Source organism: Xiphophorus couchianus, chromosome 9, assembly GCF_001444195.1.
Source record: "Xiphophorus couchianus chromosome 9, X_couchianus-1.0, whole genome shotgun sequence".
NCBI classification, from domain to species: Eukaryota; Metazoa; Chordata; class Actinopteri; order Cyprinodontiformes; family Poeciliidae; genus Xiphophorus; species Xiphophorus couchianus.
In genome coordinates, this window is record NC_040236.1 from 32,935,241 (window position 1) to 32,950,340 (window position 15,100).

Below are 15,100 nucleotides of genomic sequence, written 5' to 3' on the forward strand. Positions count from 1 at the left end.
TGTACCCCTTTCTGTGCTGTTTCGTGTTGGTGTGTGTTGGTGTGTGCAGCCCGTCTCACCGGCAGCTGGCTCTCCTGACCCCCTCTGGCCTCATGCAGCTCTTTTTCCAGCTGCTCCAGGCGAGCTGCTCGCATCTGCAACACATAAACCGTATTGAAACAGCTTAAAAATGCTGTTTATACCAGCAACTTTCACTGTTGACACAAACTGTGTCATCTACAGGGGCGTATCTAGATTATTTTTCTCAAGGGGGCCAGGCAGGGGAACAACTAGGGGGCACACCAAAATGACAATTTAATCTAAATGCACTAAAGTCATAGATTACAATGAGCAGTAACAGGACAAAACTTGAATAGTAAAATTATTTATTTTATTTTATATATTTATCATGTTAAAACTATGCAGTAGATTTGTTTAGGTTTAGGACACAAGCTAATTTTTCTAGTCACATGATTAGCCTGTTTAGCATAGCATAGCTTTACCTTGCCTAACTCTATTTTTAGCGCTGTTATGCTGACTCTATTCAACTTATCAATTTAAAGTGAAAATTATTGAACCGTTATAGACTACTAATTGAAAACAATAGTTTAATTCCTCCTTTTCTCCTTCATGAGGAGTTATTTTGTGCAGCAGTCTAAAGCTGCTTTTTCTTCTTCTTCTTCTTCTTATTATTAAACATCATATACATCAACCTGCCAATGGGACAAGGAATGGAAATTAGTCACTTTTATCTCAAGCATTTGCATGTAAATGTCAATTAAAATATAATGCCTCATTTTTTAAAAATAAACATGAAATAATGAACAAAAGATCAAACTATTGATGGTGGTTGTAAGACAACAAAAGGAGCGTTTCTGTCATCTATAGGCAGCCAGAGCTTAAAGGAACCCACAGACAGCAGAAATAAAATGTCCTTATTTCCATTTTTATTACACCTGTTAATCCTTTCTGTTATTCTAATTAGTGCAGCTGCCAGCGGCCTCACCTGAGTCCTGTGCACCATCTCGTTGCTTGCTAAGTAGCGCTCTGCCATCAGAGACCGATGCACTTTGTCCTCCAAATTCTGTCGGATTAAATCTAACTGAAAGGAAATCTTCAGCAGCACACAGAGGTCAGAGGTTAACTAAAGACGGTAAGGAAGCTGCGATCTCCACGTTATGTTTCGTTCTCACCTCATCGATGCGCGGCAGCTGTGCCAGCCTGTGACACGTATGTGAGAGCACCTCCAGGCGTTCCCGCTCCTCTCGGTCAATTTCTCCCAGCAAAAAGTTCCTATAGGATCAAAATCCCACTGTTAGCCTCTTTTTCATGTAATAATTCAATAAAACCTTTAAACAGGAACTGAGACGATGCTTACAGTATGTCGTTTACTGATTTTCATTAGCTATTGAAAAATGTTATGCTTGCTACTAATGGAGTTCTCTAGTTAACTAGTTAAAATGTACTTTATTTTTAAGTTACGTAGATTATGTACGTGTAAATTTTTCAGTCAGCTTTTCAGTTGATCCCAGTTTGTCTCTTCAGTTTTGGATAGTTAAAGTTATTACGTGCTAGCTACTTAGTGAATAACCTGTGTTTTCCAACCACTAACTTTTTAATTTTATAGTCAATCACTCAGATGTTGTTTTTGTTTTTATACTCCATATTCTCCATATTCTGTTATTTGATCTAATTAAGCGCTTTTACTCGCTAGCTAGTAACAGGCTGCTATGCTAACTGCGTAGCCAGATTGCATAAAACCATATTATGTCTAAACTCCTCAGATGCTACAAAATTATGTAATTTACAACAAATTTATGCATCTAATCACTCAATCACACTATTTTTATTATCTCCCATCTTTAATTTTTATTTTTTAATTTTCCAGATTTCATTTGTTGCTAACATGTTGTGATGCTAACTAGAAGCTTGAAGGAAGTTTTGTTTAGAGATTTCATAATTTATTTTATTTGCTGTTTTTGTTGTTTTGTTTATGTATTTTGGTTATTTAAAATCTCTTCCTGTTTCAGTGTTAAATGTTCTTCCATTATTATTATGCCATTACCAATATATTACTTGAAAATGGTCTCAAAGCAGGATTATTATTGTTTATCTGAATAACTTCTGAGACAATTTGTCGTCCAAAAACATTTGTTATTATGACATGTGATCATATTAGGTTATTTCTATTTAAGATTTTAGTGAGAAAAATAAACAAGTGTGATATATTTTTGTTGATTTCCTGACCTTTCTTTGTACAGCTCCTCAAAGTGATGGTCGCCCAGCCGCCCGTCTCCTACACAGATCTCCGCCGTCTGGGGCGGAGCTCCGTCCAGGAAGTGATTAGGCAGCATGATGGCGGTCTCCCCGCCGGACACCATGCCTTGGCGAGACGCCGCTCGGAGCGGGCTCCTGGCTCGGTTCACGGCAGCCATAGAGGAGGAGGAGGAGCAGCAGGAGGACGAAGGCAGAGCCAAGTGATCCTCTAGATCCAAGCTGCCACTCAAAGCCGGCCCGGCGCCAGCGACGCCCCTCATGCCCGCGCCGCCCAGACCAGAAGCCAGAAGCCTCAGGTTGTGAGGTTGGTGTTTGAGCTCGTAGTAGTTGGTGAGATCCATGTAGAGCTCTAAAGAACGAGGAGAAGACTGAGGAACCATGCCTTTATCTCCATTTGGAGAAATTATTTTTAGCATTAGCTAATTCCAGAGGCTGGTAGAGTTCCCAAAAACTTTACTCAATAAGAATATCACTACTTCAACATATCTTTACTCAAGTAAAGTAAAATAGTATTTGGTACAAAGTCTACTCAAGTACTGAATAACTGATCAAATTATCAATCATTTAATATTTAAAAATGACATCATCAGAGGGACCAAAACATAAAGTTACGTGGAAATTTTGCATTTTAAGGACAAAATTGACAATAATTCACGTAAGTTACAAAAAGTAACAAAATCAGGCAAAATAAAATGTTTCCAAATCAGTTTCTTTCAATAAAAAACTTCTGAAACTTTTAACTAATCTGCAGGTCTGTCTGGTGAAGTTTTGGATAAAACATGTTTGCTTTTCAGTGGTTAGGAAATCCATAAATTTTACTCAAGTAAGAGTAAAAATACTTCACAATAAAATTACTCAAAGTACCGTGTAGTAAAAATACTCTTAAAAGTAAATTTTTTCAAATAAGTTTCTCAAGAAAATGGAATTGAGTAAACGTAACTAGTTACAACCCAACTGTAAAACTGATAGGACTTTCAGACACAAGCTAACAGGAGATCAGAACATTATATCAATATTTCTAAATAAATATCCCATATTTTTGGTGAGGATGATGAAAACAAACAAAACCAATGATTTGATCTCTCTAGATAATGTCTGGAGTTAAATACTTTATACTCTTTTAATAAAACAAATTTTATTTCTCGGTCTTTGGTACGTTTTGGTTGTTTGAATTTAAGTATTTTCCTAAAATATTTCTTCTGTTTAGTTACAACAGCTGCTTTTTATTCCCTTTAATTATAAACTCAACTCAGTTGCTGCATTAGTTTAATTTATCTGATTATTTCTTTCCAATTACGTCAGACAGAAAACAGCGCTCTGCTTTTAATCTCTGCTCAGCTTAACTGGATTCAGGTTCAGATGATTTAATTGGACCGAGTCATAACGAGGCAGCCAATCAGATTAGCTGGACGAGTCAATCCCTTCCTGTTGAAATGAAGAGCGGTCCCGGAGGAGTTCTCACTGTTTCTGCTGTTTATGATGTGTTTATGGCGTGTTTGTGGCGTGTTTATGGTGTGTTTATGGCGTATTTATGGCGTGTTTGTGGCGTGTTTATGGTGTGTTTATGGCGTGTTTGTGGTGTGTTTGTGGCGTGTTTATGGTGTGTTTATGGCGTGTTTGTGGTGTGTTTGTGGCGTGTTTATGGTGTATTTATGGCATGTTTGTGGTGTATTTATGGCGTGTTTGTGGCGTGTTTATGGCGTGTTTGTGGTGTGTTTGTGGCGTGTTTATGGTGTATTTATGGCGTGTTTGTGGCGTGTTTATGGTGTGTTTATGGTGTGTTTATGGCGTGTTTGTGGTGTGTTTGTGGCGTGTTTATGGTGTATTTATGGCATGTTTGTGGTGTATTTATGGTGTGTTTGTGGCGTGTTTATGGCGTGTTTGTGGCGTGTTTATGGTGTGTTTATGGCGTGTTTGTGGTGTGTTCGTGGCGTGTTTAATGAGGATAAATGTCGTTACCTTTGAGTTGGTGCAGCACGTCGGTTCTCCCGGATGAAGCCAGGTTTCCTGCTTCTTGCTCCAGTTTGCTCTGCAGCTGCTTCAGCATCTCCTGCATCCAAACGGAGGAAAATATTACTAGTATTAAAATATTTACTAATCTGGCTAAAACACAAAGTCCTGGCATCAACCATCCATAAAAACAGGTTTTTATTCATCAGATGGAATCAGTCCATCTTCCTGCTGCACATCCTGACTGATAAACCGAAGCTGGATAATCCAGCTGCTCAACATCTGCACACGTGACTGCGCACATGCATGCTGGTGTGACTGGAGCTGCAGGACTAACGGCTGCTTTTATAGATTACTTTATTATTTCTTTAATTCTATGTTTTTGTTTAATTTGTGAAGTAAATATGTGCAAATTTAAATAAATCTCAGGAAGACTTTGAGGTTTTGAGTTGCTTGAAGCTGAAAGTGTTCAGATGAACTGAGATGATTTTACTGACTGAAACTATTTTCTGATTTTCTGATTTCATTTAATATCTAGAAAACTTACATAAGAATCTGTGTTCAATTTGAACTGAACACAGATTTGCAGCTACTGCTGATAATAATTTGATGCTGATTTTTTAAAAGATGAAATATTTCCTTATTTGTAAAGCCGATACAAAACATAACATCCCAAGATGCTCAACATTCCTGATTTTAACTTTTTCAATTATTACCATTAAACTCCTACTTTCTTCCACTAATACTACAATTTTTTTCTCATACTATTATTATGTTTTATGACTTTTATATTGTTACAATGTTATTCTCTTATTATTTTGACTTACTACCATACGACTTTATTTAAATAATATTACTTTATTCTTGAAACATTATGATTTTATTTGTTGTATTATTACAACTTTGTTCTTGTATTATTTTGACTTACTGTCATATGATGTTATTCTGACTTTATTCTTGTAATATTACAGATTTTTCTCATATTATTACAGCTTCATTCTCACATTATAATGATTTTTGTTGATGACTTTATTTTTTATAAAATTATGACTTCATTCTCGTATTATGATTTTCTTTTCTCGTATTATTCCGACTTATTTCTAATTTTTTTAGTAGCTTGACCCTGATGGTCACTAGTTTGAACCCAGCAGAAATCAGAAGACTCTCTTCATTTCAACTTAAATCTGATTCTTCCTGAAGTCACAACAGTCAGGGAACAGGCTGTTCTATGATGACCTCTGACCCCTGGCCCTAGACAGACTGCAGCTCCCTTGGTGCACAAAGGAGAAAATCAGGAGATCCTTCCTCCCAGCAGCTGGCAGACTTCATATCAAAATCAATAAATGTTTGTATCCCTGCTGGCATTTTCACAAACATTTATTCTGTTTTTACTAATTTTTAAATAAAATCATTTCTCTCTTATTGCATCTGTTTTTCTGCACTGCACTGATATACTGTAACTTTTATGTTTTTTGTGTGAATCGACGTATCAAGGATATTTCTGTTCTATTAAGTTTTTGTTTGTTTTTCAGTATTTCATCTGATAATCAGTCAGAATCGAGGAAAACCTGCTTGTCACTAGTTTAGATTATTTAAACTGTGACTGAATGATTCTCAGTGAGTCTCTGCGGTGCAGCAGCTGGTCGACTCACCTTCATGCCAAACGTCTCCGTCTCCAGTTTGCACAGGTGGTGCGAGTTGTCCTCCAGCTCCCTCCGCAGGTGGGAGTTCTCCTTGCGGAGAACCTCCACCTGCAGGGCCAGATGGTCATAGGAAACCACAGCGTTGGCCATGTTCACCCACTGCAGCGCCCCCTGCAGGACAACAGCAACATGGCAGGTTTACACATGCAGAACAAAAGCTTTAGACAAACAGCTCATCACTGGCCGTTTGCAAAGTTACACAGTGAACAACTAACAGTAGCGTTCAGTGTTTTCATTATTTAAAGTCATTTTCATCATGTTATTCATACACTTCTAAAGTCAATAGTTCTTAACTAAATATTTATTTTACAAGCTAAATATCTGGGTTACAAACTAAACATTTAGCTTGTGAATTAAATATTTAGTTTAACTAAATATTAAATGTTTAATGGATTTTATACTAAATGTATTTGTTCTTTTTTCTGTCTATGTGTATCATAGGTCTGCTGAAACAAAGCAATCAATAATAAGGCAATCAAAATAGTTCCAGAGTAGATATATCTTTTCCAAACTAAATATTTAGTTCAGACCTAAATATTTAGCTTGCTAACTATCTAACTAGTTTATTAGCTAAATAACTAGCTTGCTAGCAAGCTAACCAACTTGGCAGATAGTTAGCTAAAGCATTAGTTCGCAAGCTAATTAACTAGCTAGCCATTTAGGTAGTTAGCAAGCTAAATATTTAGTTTGGAAAGTAATTTGCAAAGTTAGTTAGCTGGCAGCAACTAGCTGCAGTTAGTTGGCAAGCTAACCAACTAGTTAGCTCAATATTTAGCTAATATCCAGATGAGTTAGTTTGGAAAGTAAATGTTTACTTTGGAACGAAGTGTCTCTAGTATTTAGTTCAGAGTTAAATATTTAGTTTGTAAACTAAATATTTGTTTCACTGAGGATAATGCGTCTCTGTGGCCTGCAGGAAACATGAAACGTTTTGTCTCATTTAATGTCAAGTTGCTCCATTTTACGCTGTAATTTTCTTGCATCTCCATTAAAAACAAAGTAAACGTGTGAAAATTCCCCTTATGAATGAGAGTTGTTACCATGTGGGTGCCTAACACTGCAGAGCTCAGCTGGTGTGTGTCTGTGTGTGTGTCTTTTAAGTCCTCCATCAAAGAACTCAGATATATTGATGTTCACCATCGCCATGGCAACAGGGCGGCATCCCTTGTCTCATTACTATGGCGACAAGTATATATCAAGCCAGCCCCCCCCCCCCCCCCCCCCCCCACACACACACACACACACACACACACACAGAGCTGCAGTCGCTGCAAAGCGTTCATAATTAAAGGAACAATCAAAGGTTAGAATCTTATTTGATTCACAGCATAAAATGTGTTGATTCTGAGCTAAAATGGAAACAAAAATGTCTGAGTGGCAGATATGAAAAAAACAAAACAAAACTGGAATCTAACCTGCAAAAAGCTGAGAATAACCAGCTTTTCCTAGAGGACTAACACTGATCCTGAGTCAGCACTTACACTGAGGTGGAGAGAAAACCCAGAAAAAATTGAGAATAAATTTAATCTGAAAACAAAGACATGAAAGGAGAGGCGCTGTAATCTGCTGACAGGATAAAAAAGATTAACTGGTGCTGCAGCTGTGAAAACACTGAACACTGCAGCACACCCACTCAGAAACACCAGAAATCTGAACATATTCATGCCCAGTATCACCCCAGTATCACCCAGTATGACCCAATAACATCCCAGTAAGGAGCTGCAGGTCTAAGAGAAAAGCAAGCAGCAGCAGACAGAATGAAGTCAAATGACAGCCTTAAACCCACTGATGTGGCGCCATTTTCCTATTACTCCTCTTGATCTCCCACTTTGGATGCAGTTGCCACGGTAACCAAGCATTCTCGTGGGAGGACACAGAGGAGAGATGGAGGATGGGAGGATGAGGAGGCGGAGCAGCAGGAGGGGGAGAGCCACACTCTTTGGACAAACGCATGAAGACTTAAAAGAAAGAATGAAAATGATCAAATAAATCTAAATAAATTTGATATTAAAATATATTTTTACAGTAGAAAATAGGAGGAAAATAAAAGATATAAACCTAGAAAATGATTTTAAAAAATTCTATTTTCATAAACATGTTTAATATCTTGTAATAGTACAGGATATTGTTAGATAATTCAGATAATAACAGCATAAAAATATGTATAAAAAATTATCTTTTTGATGTAAGGTATTGATTGTATTGGTAAGTAATTATACACTATTACTTTGGAAAGTAACTCAAAAGTATAAAGTGTAAACTTCTCACTTCTTTTTGAACTAGTAGCAAAAATGACTGATCCTTATGTTGTATTTATGAATGTGTGTATGTGTGTTGATTTTTTGTTGATCTGTTTTATTGATGATTGGTTTAAGTAAAGAAAGAAGTGTGATCTGAGTCTGGGCTAGCTGCTAGCAGACTGCGCCACACTGCAGCTTGCACCACTCCAGCGCTCCAGGCATTCATGTGACTCCTCTGACCTTCTGAGTCACAAACCGTATTTAAAGGCGCCGTTCCACCGCAAGTTTTTAATGTTATGGATCATGGCTTTACAGCAGCAATGCAGGCGGGTAATACATCTAACTTAAAAAGAAACCTGACAGGAGCTGCAGCTTCAGGTCGACTTTTCACATTTAGTATCTTATTTACCTCTACAGGATGTAATCTATCCTCCAAACATTTTTAACCATGTGGGTCTGTCAGTTTTTACCATATTTCTGAGATGTCAAGCTCAGAAATATGAGCTATCCTGCTTATTATGCAGCATCTCACAGCCTCATATCTGGACAATATTAGTTATGATATCTGCAGCAGCTAACCCACGCTTCCTCCTGTGTTTGCTTAGCCTGGTCATTGCCTTTCTTTGCAAATCCGCTCAAATAAAAACTTGATTAGTTCGAAACTAAATATTTAAGTTACAAACTAGTTAGTTTTCAACTAAATGTTTAATGTTGAGCTTAATATTTAGTTAGTCTACAAACTGAATATTTAGCTCCAAATTATGTATTTATTTTGACTAAATATGTAGTTTCAAAGTATTTATTATCCAAACAAAGTATTTAGGTAAATATTTAGCTTGCTAACTAAATATTTAGCATCTTTAGGTCCGAGCTAAATATTTAGCAAATATGCAAATTAGCTATTTTTGAAAAATAAATGTCTACTAACTATTTAGCTCAGAATAAAATTTTTATTTGGGAACTAAATATCTAGGTCTCTAACTAAATATTGAATTTGCAAGCTAACTACTTAGTTCGTTAAAATATTTCTTGCTAATTAAATATTTTGTTTGGAACTGTAATATTTCTAATATATGAGTAAACTGGTGAAAATAAGACTGATAATTTAACATCCTTTTTTCTTTATGACAGGCTAAAAACTAAATATTGCTATCAATTTCTTACTGTGTAACTTTACAAACGGCTCTTATTGGGCTTCTAGTCGATTACCCTGATAGTAAACAAAATACATGTTTATATTTATTATGCTATTTAGATGAAATATGTCCTCCAAATAAATTCTAACTATGTGTGGACGTGAACTTTTACCAGACTTCCCAGACGTCAAGCTAGCTGTCTTGTTAGCATAGCGTCTTTCTCTCGTAGCACTAGCCTCATATCCACCGTGTTCCCGGGAGGCGTATCTGGGTTAGTGTGGAAACGATTATGGGTATTACTTCCGGTTCCCACCGGAAGTAGCTTTATTTCACTGGGTAATGTATAGGTTTTTGGGTTTATTTTGCTAATCTATATTTATAGACATTACATTATAGACTTCTGCTTGCCTTTGTATTAGCCTGGCCTTTACGATCTTCTAGAATAAAATCAGTCTGGGCTTCCTCTTAATTATTTGTATTCTTCCCGGCAGAATTTCTACTGGGCCAATCAGCGAACAGAAGGAGAGGTTATGAACGATGACGTCGATTTTCTGCGCTGCTTTTAGAGTTGTAGTCAGCCTGTAGTTTTAGTGAACGAAGCCGTTCAGTCCGTGTTGGTAACTCTTCCAGATGTTAAATTAACATTAACAGCCGCCTCGTTCGGCTCGGCTCTTGTGAAATATGTTTGATTACAGCGCAGGCAACTTCCGGTGTTACACCATATTCTGTGACCACCGTATACTGCGGCGCTGTCTCATTTTAACACAATGCGACGCCAACAACGGAAGACGCGGAGAATGCCAAAATAAGAATAAAGAAAAAGTCGGACAAAGAATAAAAAGTATCATCAGTCCTCAAATATTATGACTATTACAGAAATATAGAAATCACACATTATGAGATAGTGCCTATCATGTACTGTGACCACATTGTAAGTCATAGTAAAATATTTATACTGCTAACTCTCTCCTTCCTCAAAAATAATAAACAGTAGCATCATAATATTGTAGGTCAGACAGTAAAAAGCGGCTGAATCATGAAGGGAACGGATGGAAATGGAAATGATTGACTGGAAGCTGCTGTGGCGGTGAGCAGTCATGCAGAAACATCACATTAAAAACTCTTCCTTGTTATCTAACCATTCAACACCACCGATCAGACCTTCTAGCTCCCAAATGGCCGGAGGGACGATGATTAAAGGTCAGAGGTGACACACTTTATATGACAGTTATGTAACATTTTTACAGTCCAGAGAGAAATGTTCATTTTCTGAAGCATGATGTGTGAACAACGACGTCTGAATATTTGGAGTTCTCTCAGCTCCCTCCAGATTATTAGTTTTTGTCTTTTAACCACTTTATAGTTCTCATTATGTTATAGAGTCATAAAAGTCATAAACGTTATAAAAATCTGCCGCAGTCTTCATTCCTATTGCTTTTAGTGCAGCTTAAGGGAAACTAAAAGTGTGTAAGGTGAAAGAAAATCATAAAATAGACTTTAAAAGTAAGTTATATATATATATATATATATATATATATATATATATATATATATATATATATATATATATATATACACTTTTTAACCCTCAACACTGAAAAAACCACTTGGCTGTTAGCTAAAGCAGGGAGTAAACAGCCAGAGCACTTAGGCAAACACTGGTGTTGTTTGTGAGCATAATGTTTATCAGGTACCAGTTTACCTTGTGACAGCGCTAAACTATCAACTTGAACTGATTATGTGGAGAAAAGTGAGACTTGCATAGCTGGTCTGGTGAGACTGTTATGGGAGGAACATGCTAGTAAACCTCAGAGTATCAACACGGATCAGAACCAGAACAGAAATTACAACATCTACCTGAACGCTGCCAGAGTTTTGGTGTTTTGAACTGAAGGTTTTGTCACAGTTTGTACTTCAGTTTACTTCACGACAGAATGCTTCCAAATCCCTCCACTGGGTGCCGGATTGATGGGTCTCCAACCTACTGCACTTCTTCTCACTGGATAATTCAACATAAGTTTCCACTTTATAAACTCAATAAAATAAAGAAAATCACTTTTGTATGTGAATGAAACTGTTTTATTCCCATAAATTAAAGCCACTGTTAGAATATAGCTTTACTAAAAATTAAAACCAGCTCAATAATTTCCATTTGCATGATTTATTGTTTTTCTCTTTCTACCAAAAACTGGATGATTAAAGTCTTCAGTCTGGTTCTTTGGTCTCAACTAGATCCTTTTTTGGAGTATAATTTAGTTTAGAGAAACTTCATAATTCATTTTATTTGTTGTTTTGATTATTTTTGTTGGATATTTGAAACGTCTTCTAGTTCCAGTGTTAAATTTTCATCATAATTTAAAGTTTATTGATCGTAAAGAGTGAATTCTTGCATTATTATTACCATTATATTTCTTGAAAATGGTCTCCAAACAACAACAACAGTTTTGTCGTTCATCACAGTAACTTTGGGACATTTTATCATCCAGGAATGTTTGTGACAGTGACAAGCAGAGTTGGATCTTTGTCTACTTTTTAGAGATTTCCAGACTAAATCTGACCAGAATCCACAAAAAAATATGACTTGTGAATCATTTAAGCATAAAAAGACCTTAAAGTTGGTGAAAAAAAGCTGATTTTGATTCTGAAATAAACTTTTAGAATCATCATGTTTGCCTGTATTTTGATTTCATTTCGTCCTGTTAGCATTCGGTGAATCACTTTGTCTCTGTTAGCCTGAAGCTTCTGCAGGATATCGATTTCTAACATCAACAGAAAACAGAAATCCTGTCAGCAGAGAGGCAGATGAGTCGTAGCAATAAGACCCTGAGCAGAAATATTTATAATTGATGCTCAGTCTGATGTTTTAGGATGTTATTTTGTCTGTTTGTAGCTTTTTCCCCTCCAGACGCACCGAGTCTGATCAGCTCTGCTCCCGGCCCCATTTCTCCCACATGCAGTCGATCAGCTCAGTTCTGACTGAACATTTATTTATTTCCTGATATTTGTGGAGAAAACAGAAGCAGCTGTCGACTGCCACGCCCTCCACCTCCATCAAACCTTCTGCAGAACCTGATCAGATTCTGGTGTTTTTTCGATTCAAACTGCAGATTAAAACCAAAAGATTCCTGAACAAAACATTTACATTTCTTCCTATTGAATTCCAGCTGTTAGCAAAGAGTAAATCAGAATAAAGTAAAGTAGTAGACCGTCAGCAAAATAGTTAAAATCCACGTCTTTTGGTGAAAAATACAGTGACGACAATTATTTCAGTAATCAATTATTTTCACAATTAATCTGATAAAAAATTCCACATTCTGATGAATTTTCATTCAATAGTGAATCTAACATTAATGTGAAAATCTCATAACTTTTTTCCATTTGATTGGCTGATTTGTTGATTATTTTGTGGATTAACTGATTAATAACAGGATAGAAAAGATTTTTTAATGTTACCGAATCTGAACTGCGTGAAGCTAAAACTGAGGAGTTCTGGGTAGAACATATTTACAAAACAAAAAACGTTTTTATTCCTTTTAGATTAAAATGTTTATATTTTTGTACAGTTTTGTCTTAATTACTGCTCTAACTGTGTTGTTCTTTCAGCAAATTGCTTTTTTAATTCTCTACACTCCGGTCAATCCATTGCTAAATTAGTAACGATTATTTCAATCATTGATTAATCACAGTTAATTTGATTGATTTTCAATTAATTGAAAAATATTCTGCTTACTGATTTATTTTTTGCCTTTTCTTCAAGAAAGTGGCAGCAGCTTTTGTAAAGATTTGCAAACTTCAGTGTATTTAATGCTTGGGCCTCTTTCTGCTGCTGTGACTCTTTATTGTTGCAAATGGAGCAAAGTGATGCTCAGTAGCGCCCCCTAAAGCCGGAGAAGCGCATGATGGACTCTTTATTTCTGCTTTCATTGCTCAAAGACCCGCCCGGAAAATAAGTTAATCATATTTAAAAATCTAAATTCAGATTATATTTATGAAAATATTTAAGTGAAAAATTTAACGAATTAAATTTGGAATCATCTGCATTGATTTATGATGTTAAAATGGACGCTAAGCTCATCATAAAAATGCAAAATATGAGCAAGTTTTGAGGAAATTTTACATTTATTTTACAGAAATAATCACAAATCTATAAGAAAAGAGTTGAAGCAGCGAACAAATCTGTTATTTAGCGCAACAAATAAACAGCAGCATTAAACTAAAGGCCCGTAAAACCACATTAATCATAAAACCTGCACACAAAGCTTTAATCTGCAGCAGTGAAACGACAATCAGCAGCAGAATTACTCAGGATTAACCAGCAGAACGGACCAGTGAACCCAGTCCGACCAGTACCGCCAGGCACAGACGGCAGGGGCTGAATATGACCAGCCAGCCGGAAAAACCCGGCCTGATTCCGCATTCAGCTCAATGTGACCTGAAGGTGGATAAAACCTGAAACCGAACAGAATCCGACCGGAACCGGATGAGAATCGGCAAATTTTGCTCTTATAGCTGCGTCGGATATTTGACCTAATTTTAGCTGCTACTGCGATTTTTTTCTGACGACATCTATGATTCATGAGCTCCTCCATCATCCATCCCTCCATCATCCATCCCTCCTTCATCCATCCCTCCATCATCCATCCCTCCTTCATCCCGCATGAAGGAGAAAACCAGGTCGAACCCGCGTCTCTCTGGAAAAACCCGCAATTTACTAAATAACGGGATCCGGAATCCATTTTCCTCCCGTTTATTTAAGGAAAACAATTTCACGTTAAATGTGCGAATCAAATGTTTTAACAAATTCAGTTCATGTCGGAACCGCCTCAGGGAGGAGAACTGAACCGAGCCCACCTGGATTGTTCCGAACCAAGAAAGAAAAGCGGAATTCAAAGGGAAAGGAGAGAGAAATGAAAGGAAACGAGGAGCGGTCTGTCCTTACCTCATGACTCCAAAAAGAGCTGAAGATCAATGACGAAGAGGAGGAGAGCGAAGAAGAGGAGGGATGAAGAAAGGGTGGAAAGGGAGGGGGGATTTATTTAATCTGCTATTCACTAAAATAATCTGATACAATTATGTCTAAATATCACAAAAAGCATAAAAAATATAGTCGGATTTTTAAAAATCGGATCATTTTTGCCTTAAAACGTTTAAAGCAACCTGCTGTTTAAAAAAAAAAATCATTGCAATGTCACGTCCCCGCCACCAGGGGGAACTGAAGTGTTGCAGTCCAACGTACTGGCATTCAATAGTGCCACCTGGTGGCGGAAATGGTGAAACACACTCTTCTGGAAAATGTTTATCTCACATTGAAAAGCCGTTTTATAAATACCTGTTGGGGTTAATAATTGTTTTTGTTACATTTTTGTTTTTGATTTTTACATTTCTTGTAACTTTCACTGAATTTTTATTATTAATGTTTTGTAATGTTGTTTTATTTCCACTATTAATACTGTTTTATTTTAAACCATTCAAAAGGAAAATTATAGTTATTTTGAATCTAAAAGATTCACAATAACGTTTGAGACTGACAGTCTCAAACGTTAAGGAATACATTTTTCTGTCTTTTATGACATCGTTGAAATTGACATTTCTAATAGGTCTTGTGCTTCATGCAGATGTAATTTTTAAACTTTAAACTGGACTTTTTCTGACTGCAGTCTAAGAGGGTTTATTGTCTGTTCTTTAGCTCTTGTAGTTCTGCATTGTCACCACTAGAGGACGAGAAAGGATTCAGATTATTCCTAATCTGAAGGTTTATTGACACCTATTCACGATCAGTCATATATATGTGTCTTTATTTTTATTCAAATTATTC

At 36.5% G+C, this 15,100-nt stretch overlaps 1 protein-coding gene across 1 annotated transcript in view; it reads right to left on the reverse strand.

The window, feature by feature from the left end:
• The window catches only part of apc2 (APC regulator of WNT signaling pathway 2), a 33,823-nt gene extending 19,459 nt beyond the window's left edge, over positions 1-14,364 (reverse strand). Inside the window, exons 1-7 of the mRNA XM_028027588.1 lie at positions 14,225-14,364; positions 5,859-6,020; positions 4,216-4,306; positions 2,227-2,605; positions 1,173-1,272; positions 986-1,093; positions 60-134 (exon numbers count right to left, since the gene is read on the reverse strand). Of these exons, the coding sequence (XP_027883389.1) occupies positions 60-134; positions 986-1,093; positions 1,173-1,272; positions 2,227-2,605; positions 4,216-4,306; positions 5,859-5,999 (894 nt within the window). The 5' untranslated portion in view covers positions 6,000-6,020; positions 14,225-14,364. The remainder of the gene's footprint in view (positions 1-59; positions 135-985; positions 1,094-1,172; positions 1,273-2,226; positions 2,606-4,215; positions 4,307-5,858; positions 6,021-14,224) is intronic.
• Between the last annotated feature and the right edge of the window lie 736 nt (positions 14,365-15,100).